The sequence below is a fragment of the Poecilia latipinna genome, unplaced genomic scaffold, assembly GCF_001443285.1.
Source record: "Poecilia latipinna isolate Pla-1442-1.1 unplaced genomic scaffold, P_latipinna-1.0 Scaffold82, whole genome shotgun sequence".
NCBI classification, from domain to species: Eukaryota; Metazoa; Chordata; class Actinopteri; order Cyprinodontiformes; family Poeciliidae; genus Poecilia; species Poecilia latipinna.
Genome location: NW_015112698.1, coordinates 132487 through 154586, shown reverse-complemented (window position 1 = coordinate 154586; position 22100 = coordinate 132487). Strand labels below are relative to the sequence as shown.

The window sequence follows — 22100 nt, the reverse complement described above, 5'->3', positions numbered from 1 at the left end:
AAAAAAAAAAAAAACCCCAACCCCACAGAAACTCAGACCGAATAATTACCTGTCTCTAAATCTTAAAGTCGGTGTCATGGGGATGAAGCAGGAGCTTGTTGCTGTGCCAGCCTCTTGAATCTTTCAACTATCCCTATTTTTCTCGGCCTCGCCGAGCACTAGATTCACTTTCTGCCTTCCACTCTGCTGCTCTTCTCCACCCTTCAATCTTTCTGCGTTTTCTCTGCGTCTTCTTCCCCTCAGAGGTGAGAGATTTTTAACCTTGCCTCTGACAACAGCTTTAAACCTCCCTCCCACCTCTACCGTCTTCAGTTTATCTCCTCTCCATCTTATCTGATATGGACACCACATGCTGCCTCTCTTGGACCCCAAATACACACACACGCACACGCACACGCACACACACACACACACACACACACACACATGTATCAGGCTGATGTAAAGTCAGCTGGAATAGCACCCAATTTAAAGAGGCATTGATTTCCCCCACCGGTGCTCTATGAATACATTTCTTATGCATGAGCGCCCAGAATGATGTTTATATTCGGCGTGCTTTCTATTCTCCACCACGGCCTGAGTGTTATGCTTCGACTCAAACTCTCAAGATCCAATTTGGGTGAACAGAGGTGCTCATTTCTCTCATTGTTGATGAATTGCTGCTCACGCTGCTGGAGGAGCAGAAGCAGCATGCAATAGGTGAGTGAAGCATGGTGGAGATGAAACATTTATACGTTTCCCCCTCCTTACAGTCTGAATAAAATAATTTTTTTAAAAATAGAGTAAGTAAGCCCTAAATTTGTTTTAGTTTTTCTTTATCGGCTGCATAATTTGCCAATAAAAACACACAGTGACACTAATTAACCCAAACTTTTAGTGATTTATGAAACCAATTAGCTCACATTCGTTAAGCAGGCGAGGAGTCGTCTTATTTGCATTTCCTAAATAAGTAAATAAGCAAATACCTTGATCGGCGAAGGAAGACTTACCTGAGGCTGATCACACAGGAATCACAGGTGGAGCGTTCAGGCCTGCCCGGTCCACTTTTATAAAGCTGAACTTGACCTCTGCAGCTTCATCTGCTCCATGCGCCGATATCTGAACGGGAGAAAAAAAAAAAAAAAAAAAAGATTTAACTGTTTTTTTTTTTTTTCACAGTTAATAACTCACAGGTAAGAGCGATAGATCCACCCAATGAGCCCTTATGAGAAAATGCCACACACACAAAAATAAATCCACTTTCTTTCCTCACTCGGCTGGAATCTCCTGATTCAAACACCCAGCTCTTATTCTCCTTCAATGCGCCCAAGTCCTTTCCCTCCTGTTCTGGTGCTTCCCTCCCCTCCTTTTCTTACCCGGTTGTCGAGGCGACAGAGTCAGCGAGAGACATTTCTTCCCCAGAAGCTCCCCTCACTCTCTCTCCCCCTTTCTCTCCCTCTCCTTTCTCGTGGCTTTGTTCAGCACGCTCTGCTGGCTGGCCCAATGGTGGGAGAAGCACAAGGAGGGAGACGCGGCTCAGAAACCCCCCAGACACGATGATGCTGAAAGGGAAAAAAAGAAAAGAATCCGAGCGAGGTCTTTTTACCTCGACAGAAGTGTCACTTTCAGGGAATGAGTGCTTATTTGATTGGGTAGAGAGGATCATGCTACAAGAGCTGCCTTGATGCAGCAGCAGAGCCCCCTCTCATCATGCTGGAGTTGGTATGGTCTGGTCCAGACTCAGTTGGTGGGGCGTGCTATGAGAGGGTGATCAGAATAACTGGCTACGGTGAGGGGCAGATTAAAATAGCCAACTGATCAGGGTTTATTAGCCCGCAGGTTCATTTTTCCATCTGTCAGAGAAGTCAAACAACTTTCCATCTGCTTCTCAGGCTGCGTTCAGCACCTGTAACCAGCTTCAAAGAGAGAGCAGTGATTGGAGTTGTCATGTTTGAAAAACGCAAAACAAATGTCCTGTTTCTGACTGTGGCGTCCTCACCCCACCTGCTCTCGTCTAACTGGAACGAGCAGCTCTCCAGGTTTTCTCCAACATCTATCAAACCCCCTTTGTTCGTGTGCAAGCCGGACTGATCACAAGGTAATAATTCATCAAGCAAAGGAGAATCGGGGCGGTCGCTCTGAAGCGACCCCAAACAACGCAGGTTTGGTGGTGCATACGACCGCGAGCGTGTGTGAGATGAGAGTTATAACATATCTGATGTAGAAAAACAAACTCCTACTCATAAAGTCTCCAGTGTTTAAAGTTTAATGAGCCTTTTGGACTTCATTTCAACAGACATGTATCACAAATATTGGCAGGCATGAACTCAGAGGCAGCAGCCGATACAATATACATTTAAATAGTACAAAACGCACGTTCATTCACACGTCTGCACATGCACACTGAGCACATACATGCGGAGGTAAACAGGGGGCTTTGGGGTTCATAAGGTGTGACTTTAGGGCAGGACTATGGCGCTACTGTCCAATGGTTACATAAAAACTCATATGTCCAGTTGTACCCATCACATTTAGGATGAATGGATGGAAAAATTACAAGGAATGTTTTCCCAGACCGAGTAGAAACCCTGCTCATTTTTTAAAAGAGCTAAACCTAAGGAGGATTGCACACTACTATGAAACTTGAAAACAAGCAACAGATGAAATGTTTTCTAAAATATTTAGAGAAGGAGGGAGATCTGGGTAACATTGGGTCCATGTTTACATCAGTGAAAGGAAAAAAAAATACAGGAAAATAGCTGAATCCTGAGTTATTCACTTTAAGGGCATTTTCAAAGAACACCAGTAAGCGGATAAGAAATTAGGAATTGATCTGGGAAAATGTAACAAAGTAACTATTTTTGCATATAAAGTCAAACAGTTCTACTTCTGTATTTGCTTCATTTGACAGACATTTCAGTAATCAGCACTAAGTGATGCTCCTTCTCTATATCTAAACCAAACATGGAAATGAATGGTGGGACAGCTTTCCTTAATGACAACACACAAAAGCTGCTACAACACAAACGAGCTGATATGCAAATGTGACTCAGTAATAAACGGTGATATTTGCCAGAGCTACAGAAAAAGCAACATCTAGTCACAGACTCATTTTTAGGAAATTGACTGCAGCGTGCGTCTTCACTGCTGTGTTGCAGTGTTACGATCGATGTTGTATTGGTTTCTGAATTTATCACCAGCTCTCCCGAGCAAAGGGGGAAAACGGCCGGAAAGAAAATTTGACTATTGGCATCACAGTTTTTACACAAAGGTTATAACGTGCAGCACAGTCCAGTTGGTTTTATCGTTTCATATCTTACTGTCGCTAATGGATTGCTTACTGCAGCTTTAAGACAGCGCTACATTGATAACAACGTGGGGCGGGGCTGTTTTAGTTCACACACCATCAGGATCTGCATTTGGCAAAACCAGAGATATTTCCAACCACCCGAATTTGTCTGTTTTTGTAAATGAAGGAAAAGTTTAATATCCTGCTTTCAGCCAGCTGATGGCAGTGCACAGCTACAGGTGGAGGAGGGGCAGCAGCCCTGCATTGTTCTATGTTTCATACAGTCGTGGAAACCTTTTGGTTACTCCACCATTTTCTCTGGCTTACTGAGAAGAACTTTAATCTAGAGGAACAGTGTGATGGACAAGCTGAAGCTGAAATAAAAAGTTAAGACTTCTGGATCTAACACTTCTTTTAGCATCTGGTAACTGCAAAGGGTTAACACCGTTTGATAACAAAATAGAGGCATAATTAATTCACATATCATTTACAATACTTTTACAATTATAGCAGAATCCTCTAAATTAAAACAAACACTTTGTCCTGAAGCAAAAAAAAAAAAAAAAAATATCCAAAAGAAAACAGATTTTGTTCCTGGCTGTTTTTCCACATGTATAACTTAAATAAGACGACTTTTGGCCTGAGTGGATAAATAATGGTCCTCTGTACCTAACATTCACAGTTAAACACAGCCTCGGTGTGCTCAACAACAAAGCCAATGGGGGGAATAAAAAAGCTGATCTTAATGTGCTTCAGGTGTTCCTGCTCCACAGACTCGGTCTACAGTAAACTCACATACACTCAAAACTCAAAGCTGATCAAGCAACCCGATTTCTTCTGGCTACCACAGATGCGTCTCCCGAATCTCTGAGATGATGGTATTGGCTTTTTTAAGAGCCTGAGGGGAAAATAAACAAAACAGGCAAAAGAAGATGGTTAAATTGCTGGACCTAAAGAAAAAAAGAAAAAAAAAAAAAAAAGAAAAAATTTGTTATTTATTCAAAAGCAGCGTCCTTCAGTTTTACCTCAAGCATCTGAGCGACCTCGATGCGCTGCTGCGCGGTTTCCTGCGACTCGATGAGCAGCTCCTGCAGCAGCGGCTGCTTATAGAGCTGACCCACCAGCTCGCTCTGCAGATGCTCCTTCACATGATTCACCAGGAAATGCATCACTGTCTTGGGCACACTGCACGCGCGCGCGCACACACACACACACACACATACAGAGCCAAGAAAGTTTCAAAAGTCAGAGAGTGACAATCAACAACAGCGGAATGGAGCGACCGACTCAGAGGGGCCTCTGGCGTTCTAGGTGTGTCCCAGTCAAATCGAACCTGTCTTGGATGCCTTTTCGAACAATCAGGAAGTAGCACTTGATGAGTCGCTGGATGACCTCGCAGTCCCGCTGCTCCTTCGCGGTCAGTTTGCGGGATGCGGGCATCGCCTGGAAGACAGGACGCGACGTGAAACTTTATGCCGCGCGCGATCAATTAAATCCTAAACGTTTCGCGCTTCTAATGATCCCATCGCTCACCGTGTCAAGGAGGTTAATGGCTTGGCTTTTACTCGGGCTGCCAAACCCCACGGCTGGAGTTCTCTCCTCACTAACCTTCTCGTTCTTCCACCGCTTCCCTCCATCAGTGGCGTCAGCCTGAGAGCAGGAATGCAACGAAGGCAATGGGCAAAAAAAAAAAAAAAAAAAAGGCAATTTCACCGAGTGCGAATCTCACATCCTGTAACGCTTGGATGTGAAGCGTACAGACTGCGGCTTCGTCGAGCGCAGCGCCTGCTGTTTGATTTGTCAGGATGAGTGAGAGACGTGAATGTTTGCTGTAGGACACAAACAAACAAATTGTACCTGCTGACTGTTGACGGATGCCGAGACCTGCGCTGCGTCTGTAAAGTCCGGATGCTTCGTGTTGATGTAAGCGAGCTCTATGGCCACTAAATTGTGCACCTGACACACAAAAACAGAACAAAATGGCTCAGAATGTCAGTAAGATTTAGTTGTTTCCTATAATTAATAGAGGTCCACAAATCAATCAGACTGAGATCAGATTCTGGCAATTTTCCTCCTGATCAGGAGATCAAATACAGAGAATTCAGAATATTTTTTTGTAATATATTTCTCTCTTGTAAATGAGACCTTGTATCTGAATGAGACACTATGCAAATAAATGTCAAACAGAAGAAAAAAATCTGATGTAGATTAGGTACAAATGTTTTGATCCATAAATTTGGAGGATATTGTTCTTCCTGCATTTTCAACTTAAAATCACAACTTTGGTCAAAAACTGGCAGCATACTGATTTCTCCTCCTGTTTTATTGTTCTTAGAGAAAGAAATGTGGAATCGGTCAAAAAGACAACTGGAAACTGATCTCAGCCAAAATAAATAAATAATAAAAAATAGCTTTTTTGTTGCTAGCAGCTAACCCAGAATTATTATAGTGAAGCTGTGGATTACCATTTCATTCGTGATTGGCAAGCGCTTCCTCAATAATCCAGTCACAACTTCCACAATGGAATCATGCAGTTTGGGAAATCGTAGAAGCTCCTTTAATACACACAGAGGCACATTCTAATTAAATAAACCACTGATGCATGACAGTGAAAGTGGATAACATTCTCTTGACTAACCTGAGTGCTAAAGGAGGAGCAGTGCTGGATGATCCTCTGCAGCTCTTCATGAACCAGCTCGACGCAGCGCAGGCTGGGCTCCTCCAGACGCTTAATTTGCCTCTTCACCAGCAACTCGAAGGACACCTCGGGCACAAAAAGCGCAGGTCTCGGACCCTGCAGGGAGAAAGCAGGACAATTATTTACCTGCTCTCCACCACGAAACGAAAGGAATACACAGCCACAGACGACATCAGCGGCTCACCGTAGCGTTGCGGATGGCGGTGAGGATGTCCAGATCGGTCAGTCCTCCCAGCGGGTCGATGGACTGCAGCGTGCGGCCGAAAGTCTCGTGGAATATGTAACAGATCCGAGCTCCGCCGCAGCTGCACGGGAGACGGGTTCGGCTGTGAGCGCGAGTTAGCTGTGGTAACTGAGCCCAAATGAAATGCGGTCATGCCAAAAAACATTAAGGTCAATATTTGCTCTCGACACGTTCAAGTGCATTAATCGCCTGCTGGTGAGAGAGCTGAAGAGCTGGACAGTCCCAAAAGAAGAAGCTTAAAACACTTCAGTTCACACTCTGAAGGCGTTGGATCACAACCCAGGGACCGGCCTGCCGACTTCTGCAGAAACAGCTAAAAACCTCTCCTTTTAATGCATGTCAATCATTTGATCAACGAGTGGTTAAAATAAGTTCTCATGTTGATACATTACTCGTTTATTTAATCTCGTACTGCTCTAATACTTGCAGAGTTTAGTTGACACCATTCTCCTTTAAAAATAAAATAAATTAAAAAAAAAAAGCAAAAAAAAAAAAGGCCTCCTATATTAAGATTCACATTCAGGAAATGTGAATCGTGTAGCTTTGCAATTACTGATTTTTTTTAATTTTTTTTAGTAATTTATTATTCTGAAAATTCTGCGTTCATTTCATTAAATATCTTGGACTTTTTAATGCAACACTAGAAATACATGAAAAGTGGCAGATAAACATGTAATTAAATTCATTTTTTAAGTTAAAAAAATGTATTTAATTCACGAAATAAACACTGTATTGCCTGAAATGCAATAATATAGTTTTCCTTTAGCAAACTAGAACCAGGTGAAGCCAAAGCTGCCTCTTGAGGAGTTTTGGGTAAAACATATTTTCAGACAAAGGTGTTTTTATCTTAAATTCAATACATAAATATTTCGTACAGTCTGTACTGATCTGAATGTGTTTATTTTAAGCAAATTACATTTTTTGAATGTGTAAACTCCAGTTAATAATTAATCAATTACTTTATCAGTTAACCGTTATTTCAATAAATGCCTATTCACAATTAAACCTATCTTTTTTTTTCAGCCCTTGTATTGTGCAGCAATCACCTTGTCCATCCACCTCCATCAAGAGCTCATGAATAATTTTTACAACTATTTTATTAATTTAGTTATTCAGCTCGTCTGAATGTGAAGAAACAGACAGTTATTTTGAAGCATACTAGTTTTCTCCCTGTTGAAGTTTTCAAAGCTCAAATCCAGTCTTTTCCTTGACGTTTTAAATGCACCACTGACACAGATGGCTTGTTTATTAAAGTCAAACGTCTGTGTAGGAAAAACTATCCCCACCGGATCAGTGAGGCGCCTTGACAATAACAAACCCTGGATCACCAGTGAAGGAACTGCTTAAGATAAAATGAGGTTTCAGGAAGAGAGACAGGAAATTACTGAGAAGTGAACAACAACAACCAAAAGTTCAGATTAGACAAGCAAGGAGGGATTCGGGTAAATGCCCAGGAGCAAGCTTCAGCAAACAATGCAAGAGATGTGATTGGGGTTCAGGAAGAAAAGCAGGTTTCAAGCAGGAGGAGAATTAGAATGATGGAGGTCTGGATAGAGCCGGTGAACTGAATCTACTCTTCAGTGGGTCAGGCTCATGAACGAGCTCTGCCTTCTCCTCAAATGTTTTCTGTTACACCTCAGCTGTCTCATCCTCCACGTCGGTCGTGGATTTTAGATGTGGCTAATCCATCATTGCCTCCATCGACATCAGAAAATACTGCCGTCGCCCTTTGCCTTCCCATCCCACCTGCGTGTTTGCATAAGTCAGGGGAACGATATCAAGAAAACTTGGATCTCTCAAACACGAGTGTTGTAGCGTTAGCGCAGCTAACACACAGCATCCTCTGGTATTCCCCTTCCCATCTGACTCAGAGGGAAAGATGCTCCGAACAAAGCTTTTGTGTTTGCCACGTCGCCTAAAGAGGATCACTAGAGGATAATGGATAAACTCGCCATGTTAGCAGAGTTTATAACTCCCAGGTGCAGTTCGCTGATTTGCTCTGGGAGGGGAGGGGCAGAGTGCCTCAGCTACTTCAGCGCTGCTGTTGGAAAGATTTGTGCAAATGGGAACGAGTTAGTTTTGACACAAATTAGTATCTTTGAATATTTAATAAAAAAAATTAAACCATCAAAGCTGGGAGCTTATGTCAAGATGAGCCACTAGACCAAACAAGAATCTGTGAGAAATTCTGGCAGGGAGTTAATAAAATGCTGCTGTCACTTTACTATAGGATTAAATACTGACTCATTATTACTGTCTGATGTTATTTTAACTGATTTGACCATATTAAAATTAGCCCCATTAACTGAACTGCATTAAATTTTGTTTAAATTTTCAACAGGAAACCATGAATGTAGAATATTACATTCTAGCTTGAAGTTACTACCCCCATATGCACATTTTCTTTCTTTTTAAACTGTGACATTTAGATAAAAATAAGCACATTATAAAAAGAAGGGTTAAAACGTGTTTAATATAAATGATTTTTAAAAAGTAAACCTTCAAAGCATACTTTTTTGTTGTTGTTTTTTTTAACTGCAAGAATAGCTTGAGAAAAAAAGTCGATTCTGTAAAAACCATACACGTGTTTTGATTCTGATCGAAACATTTCCTTCAGTGTAAGAAGCTGAAAGAGAGAGGAAGCACTCACAGCTCGGACGTTTGGATGTGCCTGGCTGTTCCCTCGATGGTGTTGCAATAATCACTGGCAAACTTGGTGACAATTTGCAGCAGAGTGGCGCTGTGATCCTCCACCGGCTGACCGTAGCTGTTGAGCTGTGCTTGGTACTGGGAACTCAGCACCGTCACCCTGGTTTTGAGGTCTGGCAGGCAGTCCCGGATGTGGTGCATGAGCAGCCTGCTCAGAGTTTTGGCCAGATAGCGTGAGCCGGCCCGCGAGGCGAGCGAGGGGTAGTGGCGCTGCAGGAAAGCCTGTTCGTCTTTCAACGAGTCCTGCAGGGTCTTCTGGGTGTTGATGTCATGCTGGCTCCTAGAAAGATTAAGGAGGGAAATCACTGATCAAGTCAAGTTTATTTGTGTAGCACATTTCAGGAACAACGGAGTTCAAAAGTGCATAAAACGTAGCACAAGTAACCAACTATGAAACAAATAATTAACATTACATTTTGTCAAATGCTGTCATAAAAATCAGCAAGCAAATATCCATCAAATTCAATCATCAATATTGAAGTTATTAGGAATCAGACAAACTCTGAGCAGGTCTTGATTTAAAGGACCTCAGTGTTTCAGGAGTTTTCTGGAAATTTGTTCCAGATTAATGAAGCATAGAAACTGTATGCTGCTTCTCCATAACCAAAAATCTACATGAGTGGTCTGGAAAAATCTGTGATCGGAATCACACATCTACTAAACCATTCAGTGATGTATAAACTAACAGAGCTATTCTAAAGTCTATTCTCTGAGCTACAGGGAGTCAGTGTGAGGACTTTAAAACTGTGGTGATGTGCTCTAGCTTCCTGGTTTTAGAGAGAATGAAAACAAAACAACACTATCAAACCTAAATTAATCAAATTCCAAACCTGTTTACCACCCCAATAATCCCAAGCCGGATGGGAATGACTCGACCCAGAAGGACTTCTAGAGCATCGGTCCCAGCGTCCATCAGGTCCAGTTTGCTAACAACAAGCAGTGTCCGACGACCTGACAGATAAAAAAAAAAAAACAACAAACAAAAACAAAACCCAACAGAAGTCGATATCACAGCTCACAGGTAGAGTAGTACAGAACATATGACGACTACAATGTATATAATAAAATGTAACATTTAAACTGATGCAGATAGCCTGATTTCCAATCACTGCACAGATTCCAAGAACAATCTAGCAGCCTCTGAGAAGACATCTACATGCACTACATCTACCGATCCACCAACTCTTCAAAATGCACTGTGAGAGCAACGCTCCTTTTTAAAGTAATTGCTGAAAGCCTGAACGCTGACAACTGTACTCTCTCACCATCTTAATAAACAGAAATCTTCCTTCATAGTCAATCATTTAAAATGCACTCTGTCCTGATTACTTGTGGCTAGTATGAGCCGTGAGAAAGAAAACAAGACGTCTTACCTTCTGGATCAACCTCACGAGCCAGTTTCAGCGCATCGGAGGTGGCCAAGTCCGAGTTAGCCGGAGACACTGCAAGGATAAGGGAGTTTGGGTTGGAGATGAAGGACAGGATCATTTCTTGGACTTGAGCTTCAATGTCTTCAGGTTGGTCCCCAACAGGAACCTGGAGTGCCCAAAATAGGGAAGTGACATATGTTGAAATATTCAAAGCACACAATACAAACTGATGAGAGTTTCTGACTTCACTACAGGCATTTTTTTTTATTTTTTAAGGAAAAACAAATGGCGGCTGAGTTTACCTTGGTGATTCCTGGTAAGTCAACCAGAGTCAGATTAAGAACATTGGGGGAGAAAATCTTCAGATTTATGGCATCAGGACTGATTCCCTGGAAAACAAGGAATGTGTATCAAACAATAACAGAACAGAAAAAGCAAATATTACTTTCTGATCCAATTTCAAGAAATCTTTATACCTTATTATCACCCGTGCCTCGGTTTGTCTCTGATTCAATCTCCTTACGGATTTCCTGAAAATCTGTAAAGATCTGCGAAATGTAGGCCAGAAAAACATGTGTTACGCATTTATCTTAACTTGTGACACACAACCAAGGAAAAAAACTAACTGCAAAGAAAAGCATACCTGATTCTTGCAGTGCAAGAAAGTACCCCACTCTTCAGCTTTAATCCCTGAACAAAAAACGAGGTTCTTTTAACAGAATGCAAATAAAGATGAAGCGTAGGTAAAAATATAAAATAAAATAAAAAAAATAACACAAATGTGCTGTTTGAGTTGAATACTGCACAAAATGAGTGAAAAACGTAATAAAAAATTGAATGAAGCTGAAAACAGACAAGCTCATGCAGATTAAATATACAGAGACCTGGATAGCTGTTTTGAGCATTTTGCTTAATCCCGTTTCCTAAAAAAAGTGGTGAAGAAGAAGAGGAAAAAAAGGCTCTATGTTAGAAAAGTGAAACTAAAGATGCACAAGATATAAGCAGAAGTTCAAACAGTACGTCAAAGAAAGAAGCACACATAAGCAAGTTTAAGCCGTCTCCATAACTTCACGGAAATGTCGGCCATATCTTTTCAAGCTACTAATAGTCTCAGTTCAGGCATCTAAACTGAAAACACTTTTACTGACATAAAATAAGAAAGATTAATCCTTAGGTACCATTTTCAGATTTTAGTCTTTCTTTCAGAGGAGGAACATTAACCAGCTGCAAGACAAGGGGACGTCTTGTGACTATTCCTGATCCTCGAGGCAAGAAATCTCGTCCGACCAGGCTCTCCAACACCGAGCTTTTCCCACTGCTCTGTTGTAGGGGAAAAAAAAATGTGTAAATAAGTCCACATACACTGATACCCCTAAACGAAATCAAATGTAACTCCTTGCCTTTGGAAGTAACCTAAAAAGTACAATTTACCTGTGTATTAATCTCAGGATAAGAATAACTGTTCTGTAAAGGCCTCAAACTTTTGGGGGGGCGGGACATTAGAGAACAAAAAGCATCGGAAAGACAAAGGAGTATACCAGAAAGGCCAGGAATAAGGTTCTGGACAGGTCTGTAGCAGAGTTAGCATATAAATCGAGATCAATAGCTATGAACGAGCCACAGAACCACGTTCAATCAATCGATCTATCACCTTAAATTCCAATAATGCACACAGACCTGTGAGAAACTCAAGGTGTATCAAAACCTCTCAAATGCACTTTACAGTCCAAGGTTGTTTCTTTCTCCAGCTACCTGCCCTGTAGAATAAACTGAAAAGGACACTTTAGTTTCTGATTACCTATTTTATTGACTAACCTGAGTTCCAACCACAACTATTTGAGGAAGCTGTATGATTTCTGCCCCCACGGTCAGGAAGACCTCCTGCAGCCGGTTGATAGTGGGAATCAGAGTCTCCATCCTTCCAAAGGACTGGGAACTCTTAATAATTTGAGAAAACCATGTTAGAAACAATAGAAAGTTCACCTGTATGATAAGTGCAAATGTCAGTGACTTTTATAACCTGTGTCTACAGTAAAAGCTGTATTTTGCCATTAGTACCAAATGGCAAAATACATTTTCCATTAAGTGAACGCAACGGGTTGCTTCGCTCCAGGAAGAAGTGGTCCTGATGAGAGGGGAGAAACGCCCCAATCCCAAACCGACAGCAATCCTCTCCCGTTACACACAACCTAAACCTTGATTTATAAATATAAAATCGGATTACATGTTGTAGGTAGCAGAACGTAGTATTATTACACTGCAACAAATTGTTGCAACACTGGCCAAAGGAGTCGGTATTACGCTAACCCCGGCTGGCTAAAGGCAGGAAGTGTATGATGAGTGATTTGCTAATGCTAGTTTAGCCCTCAAAACAACCGTTATTAATGCTTACCTTCCTGTAGTTTAGTAAATATCCTCCCTTATCCAACCTGTCGGGTTCTCATGCTTATTGTAAAGAGCCGAGTGTCAAAAAAAGAAAAATTTTTCTTCGGACTGATATCCACAATTAGAGAAATGAACAAACTGTCCCTCAACGGCAGAGGCGGTACCATATTACTATTCATAAGTCTGATTGGTCAGAAAATTGAAATCACGAGTTTTCCTGACGTGGGATTGGTTGGAAGAAAAGTCAACTGCTAGGTGCCATCTTTTGAAATCCTGTAAAAAAAAATTTTAATATAAAAAAATCTGACATTTATATATATGTTTTTGGGAAATAAAAAATAATTCCGTATAGTTGTCCCCTATTATGACCTCTTCTAGGAGTCTTAAAATAATAATAATAATAAAAATAAACAAAGACCAGCCCATAAATTAAGGTGAAAGAAATTTTTTCGCTTTTAATGTTTGCAAACATATATATAAACAAATATATTTACAAATCATACAATGGTATTACAACATGTCTTATTATGGGATAAGACATGTTGTCCACAATTCTTGGAAAAAGATAAAAGTTATCACTCAAGACAATAATAAATACCCTCCAGTAGAAGTTAGTACACCCTAGGAAATGTAGCAGCCAGAGATCATGTAATAACAGCATAAATTATTCCATTGTATTCAGATCTTGTGTGATCAGGCTGTGAGTCGTTAACACCAATCAATGATGAAGGCCAGAGAAAAAAAGAACCACATCTTCTTATTCAAGTCCTTTTTATCTGGGCGGCAAAAAAAAAAAAAAAAAAAAAAAAAGAAAAAAAGCCGAGATATTCAGCTGTCCATGTGATCATTCAGCTGGAGATCAGGCACACGATTCAACTGATCCTTTCCTTTCTCCCTGTCTAAACACTGTATCTTCAAGCACTGAGAATAACTCAAAAGAAAAACATCAGAAGAATTAAGTTATGAATGATTAGTCCATGTAAGAGGTGTCCATGCCCTCGCTTTCAGGGTGAAGAAGTCTCCCCGCCAAGCGCTCAATGTCATCGAGGCTGAGCTGTCGAAGAGAACGTTCATAATCCTTAAGGGAATAGAAGAGGGACAAGGTGACAGTGAGAAACAGAAGACAACATTATAACATACAGTACCTGAAGATATTGGAAATGTCATTAAAAAAATAAAATATCTTAGGAGGGAGCTTCAGATTAGAGTGATGGGATGGAGACTTTCCAACCTAATAGGCTTGGAGATCATCACAAAAGAAAAATGGTAAAAATTAAGTAGAAACATTTAAAATTGTCAGCAATCCTAAAGAATTGTCATTGATTACTAAGAAAGGTCTAAATATTCAACATGCCATTATTTTATTAATTTATAAAACATTTTCTGGCACTTTATTCATCAGCAGTTGGACAGGAAGAAGGGCATAAAGAGAAGGGGAAGACATGCTGGAAATGGCCTCTGGCTGGGAATCGAACCAGAGACTGGAGACTATGGATATGGTTCTTCAAGATTTTATATTAAAATATATGACTGAGCATCGTTTTGTTGTCTTTCTGGATGTCATCTGTGAAACAGAAACATTCTTCTTGGTTGAATAAAAATAATTTTAAACCTAAATCTGACCAAAGTACAAATAATTTTGAGCCAGAATGTAGTTGATTAAAGTGTGGAAAAAAAAGGCAAATATTTTTGAAATGGAATATTAAAATGTTTTTTCTTTAAATTATGTTGATAAAAGTACATAATTTAAAATAAACATTTTCCTCATTTGGAACCATTTTCAATCTACACTGCATACTGCTAAAACAAGGGGAAAAAAAACACCTTAAATCAACTTTTAATGATAACTTTTCTCTAAATCTAAATTAATCTTGCACTACCAGGTAAGATGGAATCATACGTTAAAGTTTTGAAAAGCATTCATCTTCTTTATACTCCATTTGCATCCTGCAAGTGAAGCCAAGGTCATGGCCACGAGCAATTAAAATTCTAGATTATTTTCTGCTACTTGCCGAGGAGCTGAAGGGACACAGCTTTAGAAAGTGGATTTTTTTACATGATGCATATTAGTACCTTCATAAGCTGTTCGTGAACTTTAGCTGCATCTGCTGGACTGAAGTGTCTGGCTAGTATAGTGGATACAATCGGCCACACTCCTCCCTGCGGGCTGCTGCTGCTGCTGCTGCCGCCGCCGCCTGCCATCCCCGGAGCTGCAGCCCTCTCCCCCACGGGACGGATAACAAGATTCAATTTAGCCTCGGGCCCAATGGAGTAATCGCTCAGTCTGTGCTCGTCTGAGAGAAACGTGACAATCCATTACCACAACTTCAAACAAAAGGACGGTTGGATGTATATCAGTTGTGAGATGCTTGTCGGTAAGTCTACCTGCAAGCGCTTTCCCTTTGTAGAGTAACCGCTGCTGGTTTGCAGGGATGTTCAGTCGTTCCGACACAAGCTCCTTCACCGTGGAGACTTTCTCATCTTCGGTGACCTACAGGATCAACAGCGCAATGATTCGGTCGCAGCTTCGCGCAATTCCCTTTCGGATCCATCGCATCTTATTTGTCCTCCTCCACATTGCAGATGGTTACCCAGATAATGATCTCACGGCAAACAATTGAGTGACAGCCAAATAGCTGAAATTTATCTGATTCACAAGTGAGTGAAAAACTTTGCTTGGGTAAGGATACACAGGCATTTCATTTATCTGGACATGCAGCATAATAACAGTATGATTATAATCTGATTCAAAAAAAAAAAAAAAAAAAGTTCAAATATGATTAATACCACACTTCTGTTTTGACAATGGTGAGTTGCTATCACAAAATAAAGGATAACACATGCAATGTTTAATTTTTAATGTTCATTTTTGGAATCTTATTCAAATGAATTCTTACTACTGTTTTACCTCTCTGGATCTTTTTTACATCTTCAAATTAAATTTCATGGAGAAAAGACCGAGGCCTACCATCCACCAAAACATCATGTGTCTCCAGCTGCATTGCTCCAAAACATGCGGAATGAGCCGCACAAACGCACCAAACATCCAAATGATGCGATGCATCAGAAACTGGCTTTTCCCATCTCACTGAGAAACGCATCACTGGAAAGTTATGATCTCGTCTGCAGGCAATTTTACAGCTGGCCGTCTTTTCTGCAGTGTGTTCAAGAGCGATTTTGCAAATGTGAGGAGACGGGAATGCTTTCACTGCCACCGATTTTTAACACCGAGTTTTTGTGGAGGAGCCACTACTTGGAGGCGAAGGCTGAAAGCATAGAAGACGACGGGGATGAAGGAAAACATCAAGCAACTCAGCAGTAAGATAACTACGAAATGCTACAAATTAAGAGGATGTCAAATACAGTAATTTGCTGGATTCGGTCATGCAAACCATTTGGCTGTATGCAAATACAAAAGTCTGAATTTATGGCTCTGATGTAGAAAATCTGGATATTTTTCTTTAAAAAAAAAAAGTAAAATTTGTTATTAAACAATAACCTTTAGTCACAACATCTTGTAGCTTATAGCCAAAATCTTTGTGCAAACTGGACATCTAACAAAAACATTGATGGGAGTCATTAACTAGTAATAAACTTCTTTAACAAAATTCATATTTTCCCCTTTTTTATGATTAAACTAGCAGCACGTAATTTCAGCAGTGTTGGTTTGTGAAAATATAAGTGACCGTTATCTGCTTTTGACAGTGCTTGTGATTCTGACATGTTTTGTTAAAAACATAATAAATAAATAACTGGTATAATTATAACATTACACAAAAATGATCACAAGGCTGATTTACAGCCTTTGCACATTTTTCAGAAATAACTGCTGCTGCAAACACAAGACAAATGTGACATCTGGAACTGATTCTGGCTGCAGTCACAATGGCAGCTTGCAGCAAACAATACGGCAAATAAATTCCTTCGAAAGAGACGGCATATGGCAGCCTTCTCAAGTTAGTAATTAGAAAGCCTGATGTGCAAACATTAATCAGTTGTCAAATGTTTAATAAGAATCAGAAGATATTCTGGACCATAGACCTTCTGTTGCTCAAAAATCATCTTTGCTTGAGCTTTCCACTCGGGTCGTCTAGGGTCAACACGGAGTCACGGTGTTGTTCGACATATGACCTGCCAAATCCGATGTTCAAAAAGAAAAATAGGAAAATGTTTGCCAATTCCAACAGAGGTAATAGCTTTGAGTAAAACAGAAAATGAAGAAATTACAAAATTATGCCCAATTAAAGTCCATGGAAGTAACTGTTAGCAGATTTACTTAAACTAAAATAAAAGTTTAAAGTATCTCGCTTGATGCATAAAGACTGGAAATTGAGTTGTTTTTTTTTTTATCTTAGTAAAATCATTCTCTGAACGGAGCAAATCAAAAGAAAATTGGGCGATTCTAACCACTGGTTGACTGATTGATTCGTGCATCTCTGCTCTTTTCACAATTAGTGCAGTTCAAAGTTCTGCCATCTCTTTTTGGGTGCTAAAACTACCAACTAATTCCTGGTTTATTAAATGTAGTTGCACATTTGCAACGCTATAGAGACATTTATTCAAGGTAGAACAAAACAAAAACAACTCCATCCATATCCATCCATCCAGCCCCAATCTCTTGATTGGTGATAATGCCATTGTCTATGCTGTACTGCTAAAAACAAACTGCTTTTCTTTCACTGTTGCTGGTTGCAGTTTTGAAAATTCCTGGTGATAGTGTAAAAGAAATGTACAAAGAATATTCTTTGACATCTATTTTAAATGTTCAACCTTCCTATCAGCCACATGGTTGGAACTTATTTCTAAAGTTTTTAGTCCAACAAAACTGTGTTTGATTTACCAGAAGATAGGTTACAATTTTTACGTCACAGCACAGTTAATATTTTAAAGTGTCAAATAAATAAAAGTTCAAATGAGTACATGCCTTATTAGCCTATGAAAGGTTAAAATTATGTTCCAACATTGACATAATTTATAGTTCATTTTCATGCTTTTTTACTTTTGAGGAAGCATATTCTTTGTTGCTCTTTTTAGATGTGAAACTATATCCACCCTGAGCTTTGGACTGAATAAAGGGATACTCATTCTAAACATTAAAATGGCAGAACACTTCAAGATGGATTTTTGAACTACAACTGTCCACTCACATTTTTTAATTAGGCTGTTTTTAATGTTTCTTTCAAAGGTTGAATGTAAATTAAAGAACACTAACATTCCCCACAAGTTGTAGCTGTCCTAATTTCAACCTAAACAAATTATCTTATTGAGATATTAATTGTCCCTATCTGAGTATTATTTTTTTGGTGACATACCCAAGACTTCTCCAAAAATCTTAGCCCTGGTGATGAAAACAGCAGTAGTATTTCGTTATTTAGTCTATTTCTTGGTTGTGCATTAATTTCCAGCATTATCCGCCTAAAATATGAGAGGAACAAGACGACATCTATGCGCATTCTTGAGTAATCGGTCTCAAATTTTTCAAGTTGCTGGTGTCTTGCTGTTAGGTGTTAGTTATATTGTGGCAAGAAAACTAAACTATTTACAGCTACAGACTCAGAAACTGTCCTTTAATTAAAAAAAAGTATTCAAGAGTGCAGTGTACCCTCTTATCTCCTCTATTGGCCTGTAGAGAAAGGCTTCTAGAAAGTATGTTACAACAAACCGCTAACGGTTTAGCCATCATGCTAACCATGAGATACTTTTTATTTACCCACCAACCGAGTTTAACTAAGCAGTGCACTTTAGGCAAATTTAACTGAAAACGTATATGTGGTTTACTTCAGTAGGATTAACATCAGCCTGTTAGTGAACCACCACAGTTAGCTCACCTGGTTAGCCAATTGTGTGCATTAGCTGCGTGTAAGTTACCTGAACACTGCACTCCTTTCCTTGAAGCGGTTTCACGGTGAGGATCATTTTCTAACACCTCGAACAAACGAAACACAGCAGAAATATGTTGAAAGTTTAAATATTAAAACGCTCTTAGTAAGGTTTTTGATAGTTCGTAACAAAACTGCTGCTCCCTTTAACTATAACCCATCTTCTTCTCCAGCAGCAGCAGCTCTCGGCGGACACTAGCGCCGCCTTCTGGTTAAACCTAGTCATTCTCTGAATAGATGTCACCACACACGTTTATTGACGTTTTTCTCGGCCGCTTTAGTGCACTTCTCAGAGCAGAGTTGAAATTAATACAACTACTTGTTCATCTTCAAATCACTGGGTCACTTGTGCACATAAAAAGCAGTTTCTCATTCCTTTGAGAAAGTGGCAAATGCTTTACATCCATACAAGTGATTTTGTACAATTCTCTACAATTCTCTACAATTGAAAATTTGTCATTTTCAATTACAAATGCAATATTGATCAACATGTGATATGGGTCTCTGTTGAATAGTCTCAACCTCCACAACATTTAAGCATAAGTTAAATGTAAGTCTTACAGTAGGATACCAGTCTGCTAGGAGTTAACATTACCTGATCCATGAAATTTTTAAAGAGCTCTGAGCAGTGGGCGCAGTTTTTACAATTTATGCTGTAGTATAAATTAGACTGCTTTTTACAGAAAAAAATCTATCTATCTATCTATCTATCTATCTATCTATCTATCTATCTATCTATCTATCTATCTATCTATCTATCTATCTATCTATCTATCTATCTATGGAGTTTCTCATAGAATAAAACGCTACAACAAAAAGGTTTTCTTCTAGAAGGGGCTTTATCAGGTGTGTGAAGGGTGCTATTTATCGACAGCATTCTGTTAATCATTGGTTTCATGATTAGTTAAATTACTGAAAGACACGGAATACACAATTTCACAGAAAAAGGTAAAAGATCATACATAAAACGCTCAGAACAAACACTGACAGAAGAAGTACAAAGTCTACACCTGACGCACACTTCTTCCTTTCTTTCTTCCAGTGAAATGATTAATGTTTTTCGCTCAGTTTGGCGGATCCTCCCATGGGCTCCTTCAACCACTCTCCAAGGACCCATTGACCCAGTTCGGATCCAGTCCATGCATTTGTCATTACCCCCTCCCTCTCCCGGACGGCGTGGGTCATGTGATTGGCTGGCTGCGCCGTCTGTGCAGCCGCGGCCAGCGGGAGAGAGGAGCGGAGCATCCTTCAGTTGGGCGCTTTCTTACAGAAGAGATGTGCACCTGTCGCACGGACTGCCCGCTGACAGACATGCACAGACCCGCAGGAGACAAGTGAGACAATCACCCCTGCATCGATAGGGTAAGAGATCGGATTGTGTGTTTGGCCAGAAATCGCGTATGTGCATTGAATTTACTGGATTTTGTTATGTTTGTTCAAGTGTCTGTAGAGTCATTGCAGTTTCATTTCTTGTTGTCTTCTATTTTCTTTGAGTAAAATACGAGGATAGAAAAACACAACTAAATCTATCTATCTATCTATCTATCTATCTATCTATCTATCTATCTATCTATCTATCTATCTATCTATCTATCTAAACATATGCAGGTGATGGGTACACTTCGGGACCTCCAGTTTGCACTGCAGCTCAAGATTGAGGAGCTCCGTCAGAGGGACACACTAATAGATGAGTTAGAGCTGGAGTTGGACACAAAGGACGAACTCATCCGTAGGCTGCAAGAAGAACTAGACCGCTACAGAACTGCCCTCTCCCTCCCTGCACCCTCCGCAGTCGTAGCAGGTGTACAGGGTTTGATGCTTTTTAATGTGTGATATCTTGGGAGGGGCAACAAGTGCCACAAGCTTTAACCTGACCTAGAATCCTGACATGTTGTGTGTGTGCGTGTTGTTTTTCTCCTACTGTAGCTTCTGCAGCTCAAATTGAGGACAACCGGAGTGCAAAAAGGCAGACAGTCATTTCAGAGCCCTTCAGTCCAGACCCTATGACAATCGCAGTGGTTTCGCACAGAAGCTGTGACAAAAGCCAGGAGTAAGAGCACGCGCTGTTCCCTCAGATCATACCAGCTCTGAGTGAAAACTCTCACTCTTGTTGACTGCTAATCAACAAGTATCCCTTCAAGACCTCTTGCAAGCTTTCAGCAGACTGCATTCAAGGTGATAAATGACCAACAGTGTGACATATGCGTCATGTCTTTATATCCTCAGATCTCGAAGGCTGATCCAGGCGGCGCTTTTGAAAAATGACTTGTTGAAGAACCTTGATGAAGAAGAAATCAAGGCAGTCACTGCCTGCATGCGCCGAGCAACCATCAATCAGGGCTGCTTTGTTTTCCAGGAGGGCACCTCCGGGGATCAGGCTTTTGTTTTGGAAGGTAAGTCATTGTCTTCTTAAGATCAACAACATTCACCTCACTTCAAGTTGTTTATCAGGACTTAGCCTGGATTGCAGGTGCTCCAGTGCAAATGTGATTACATTCTTCTCTTAAAATTTCCATTCTGTTGCGTTCTGGCTCAGGCTGTTGATTTGATTGGACACGATTGCATGCCACTCTGAAGCACAGTTATGAAAATGAAAGGGATCTATGCTGTTATTCTGGGCTGAAATCTAAGGAGGTAGCAGAAAAATGGCTAATGGTTCCTTGAAGAGGTGAAACTGTTTGCAAGGTGCCATCTCCCTGCTTTATTCTACAGAATGAACTGTGTCTACACTGAACCTCTCACCCTCAAACACACCACATCATTTGACACAAAAGTACACAGCAAGTATTTAAATGTCTGTACCTTACATAACACTCATATCCCATGAACTCCAGTAGCAATCTGTGAAAACGGAGTGGTTCAAAAGTTCAGCTTCCAGCAGGACAATGGCATTAAACTCAGAGCTACAATGCGACTGTTTAGTTTAGATCAAAGTATGCTCATGTGTAGTAGTGGCCTAGTCAAAGTCTAGACCCAAATTCAATTGAGAATTTGTAAAAATCATTAAAACTTATTTTTACATATGATTAAGATGTTTCACAAAGACTGTACAGCTCTAGCAGAGACATACCCTAAAGTACTTCCTTATGGCCATAACTGCAGCAAATATTAACTTTTAAGTTTTTTCAGTGATGAATAATTTTGAAAACCACATATCCTTTCTCTTCTACTTCACAATCGTGCACTACTTTATGTTGGTCTGTCATGTAAAACCTCAATGGTAATATTTTTTATGTTTTGCTAACATGAAAAGCTGCGAAGATGTTCATATGATGTTTTAATTTGTCTATTTTCTTGGCAGAAGGAAGACTGGACGTGACAAAAGATGGACAGAAGGTGCTCACCTTTGAGCCGGAGGACATGTTTGGAGAGGTGGCGCTCCTCTACAACTCCACCCACACCTACTCTGTCTCAGGTAAGCGTTATGTTGACGTCTTTTTACAACGAAATACAATTATCACTCGAGGAATGTCACAGGGGAAAACTGATGGTGGGGGGGGGGGGGGGGCCTTTTTTTTTCTTTTTGATTTGGAGGAAAAATAAAAAA

At 40.2% G+C, this 22100-nt stretch overlaps 4 protein-coding genes across 10 annotated transcripts in view; 1 reads left to right on the top strand and 3 right to left on the bottom strand.

Moving 5' to 3' along the window:
* The window catches only part of disp3 (dispatched RND transporter family member 3), a 24787-nt gene extending 22643 nt beyond the window's left edge, over nucleotides 1-2144 (bottom strand). For 2 of the 3 annotated variants that reach the window (XM_015019881.1, XM_015019871.1), the window contains exons 1-2: nucleotides 1356-2144; nucleotides 990-1098 (exon numbers count right to left, since the gene is read on the bottom strand). The gene's annotated coding sequence lies outside the window, so the exon portion shown is untranslated. The other variant, XM_015019876.1, reaches the window with a different exon arrangement.
* An 85-nt stretch (nucleotides 2145-2229) lies between these two features.
* LOC106938099 (dynamin-1-like protein) lies at nucleotides 2230-12846 on the bottom strand. Of its 3 annotated transcripts, none has more exons than XM_015019933.1 (18): nucleotides 12681-12846; nucleotides 12105-12230; nucleotides 11468-11609; nucleotides 11174-11212; nucleotides 10933-10979; nucleotides 10766-10837; nucleotides 10592-10678; nucleotides 10293-10455; nucleotides 9750-9870; nucleotides 8861-9199; nucleotides 6151-6271; nucleotides 5907-6062; nucleotides 5734-5823; nucleotides 5126-5224; nucleotides 4802-4918; nucleotides 4602-4711; nucleotides 4294-4453; nucleotides 2230-4166 (listed from the first exon to the last, which is right to left on the bottom strand). In XM_015019933.1, the coding sequence occupies exons 2-18, from the start codon at nucleotides 12204-12206 to the stop codon at nucleotides 4110-4112; spliced, it is 2022 nt and encodes a 673-aa protein (XP_014875419.1). In that variant the 5' UTR covers nucleotides 12207-12230; nucleotides 12681-12846; the 3' UTR covers nucleotides 2230-4109. The 3 variants fall into 3 exon arrangements, with proteins under 3 accessions (XP_014875419.1, XP_014875429.1, XP_014875438.1); XM_015019943.1 differs by having other exon boundaries at nucleotides 12105-12227; nucleotides 12682-12846; XM_015019952.1 differs by lacking the exon at nucleotides 11174-11212.
* Nucleotides 12847-13103: 257 nt separating this feature from the next.
* Nucleotides 13104-18754, bottom strand: ubl4a (ubiquitin like 4A). The gene is made up of 4 exons (XM_015019964.1): nucleotides 18543-18754; nucleotides 15060-15165; nucleotides 14748-14968; nucleotides 13104-13752 (listed from the first exon to the last, which is right to left on the bottom strand). Exons 1-4 carry the CDS (start codon nucleotides 18588-18590, stop codon nucleotides 13645-13647), a joined length of 483 nt encoding a protein of 160 aa, XP_014875450.1. The 5' UTR covers nucleotides 18591-18754; the 3' UTR covers nucleotides 13104-13644.
* Nucleotides 18755-19739: 985 nt separating this feature from the next.
* prkg1l (protein kinase cGMP-dependent 1, like) overlaps nucleotides 19740-22100 on the top strand; it is a 14185-nt gene continuing 11824 nt past the window's right edge. The window contains exons 1-5 of one of the 3 annotated variants that reach the window (XM_015019806.1): nucleotides 19740-19915; nucleotides 20162-20363; nucleotides 20480-20603; nucleotides 20780-20946; nucleotides 21855-21968. In XM_015019806.1, the coding sequence (XP_014875292.1) occupies nucleotides 20165-20363; nucleotides 20480-20603; nucleotides 20780-20946; nucleotides 21855-21968 (604 nt within the window). In that variant the 5' untranslated portion in view covers nucleotides 19740-19915; nucleotides 20162-20164. The remainder of the gene's footprint in view (nucleotides 19916-20161; nucleotides 20364-20479; nucleotides 20604-20779; nucleotides 20947-21854; nucleotides 21969-22100) is intronic. The other 2 variants (XM_015019785.1, XM_015019796.1) reach the window with 2 other exon arrangements.

Excerpts from the sequence above, each read along its gene's own strand:
- LOC106938099 (XM_015019933.1), bottom strand. The coding sequence starts at position 12,206 with ATGGAGACTCTGATTCCCACTATCAACCGGCTGCAGGAGGTCTTCCTG. Across the intron at positions 5,225-5,733 it reads TGCCAATCACGAATGAAATG|GTGCACAATTTAGTGGCCAT; the intron begins GTAATCCACAGC and ends TTTGTGTGTCAG. Across the intron at positions 4,712-4,801 it reads CCATTAACCTCCTTGACACG|GCGATGCCCGCATCCCGCAA; the intron begins GTGAGCGATGGG and ends CCTGTCTTCCAG.
- ubl4a (XM_015019964.1), bottom strand. The coding sequence starts at position 18,590 with ATGATCCTCACCGTGAAACCGCTTCAAGGAAAGGAGTGCAGTGTTCAG. Across the intron at positions 15,166-18,542 it reads GAAAGGAGTGCAGTGTTCAG|GTCACCGAAGATGAGAAAGT; the intron begins GTAACTTACACG and ends TTGATCCTGTAG. Across the intron at positions 14,969-15,059 it reads CAAAGGGAAAGCGCTTGCAG|ACGAGCACAGACTGAGCGAT; the intron begins GTAGACTTACCG and ends CGTTTCTCTCAG.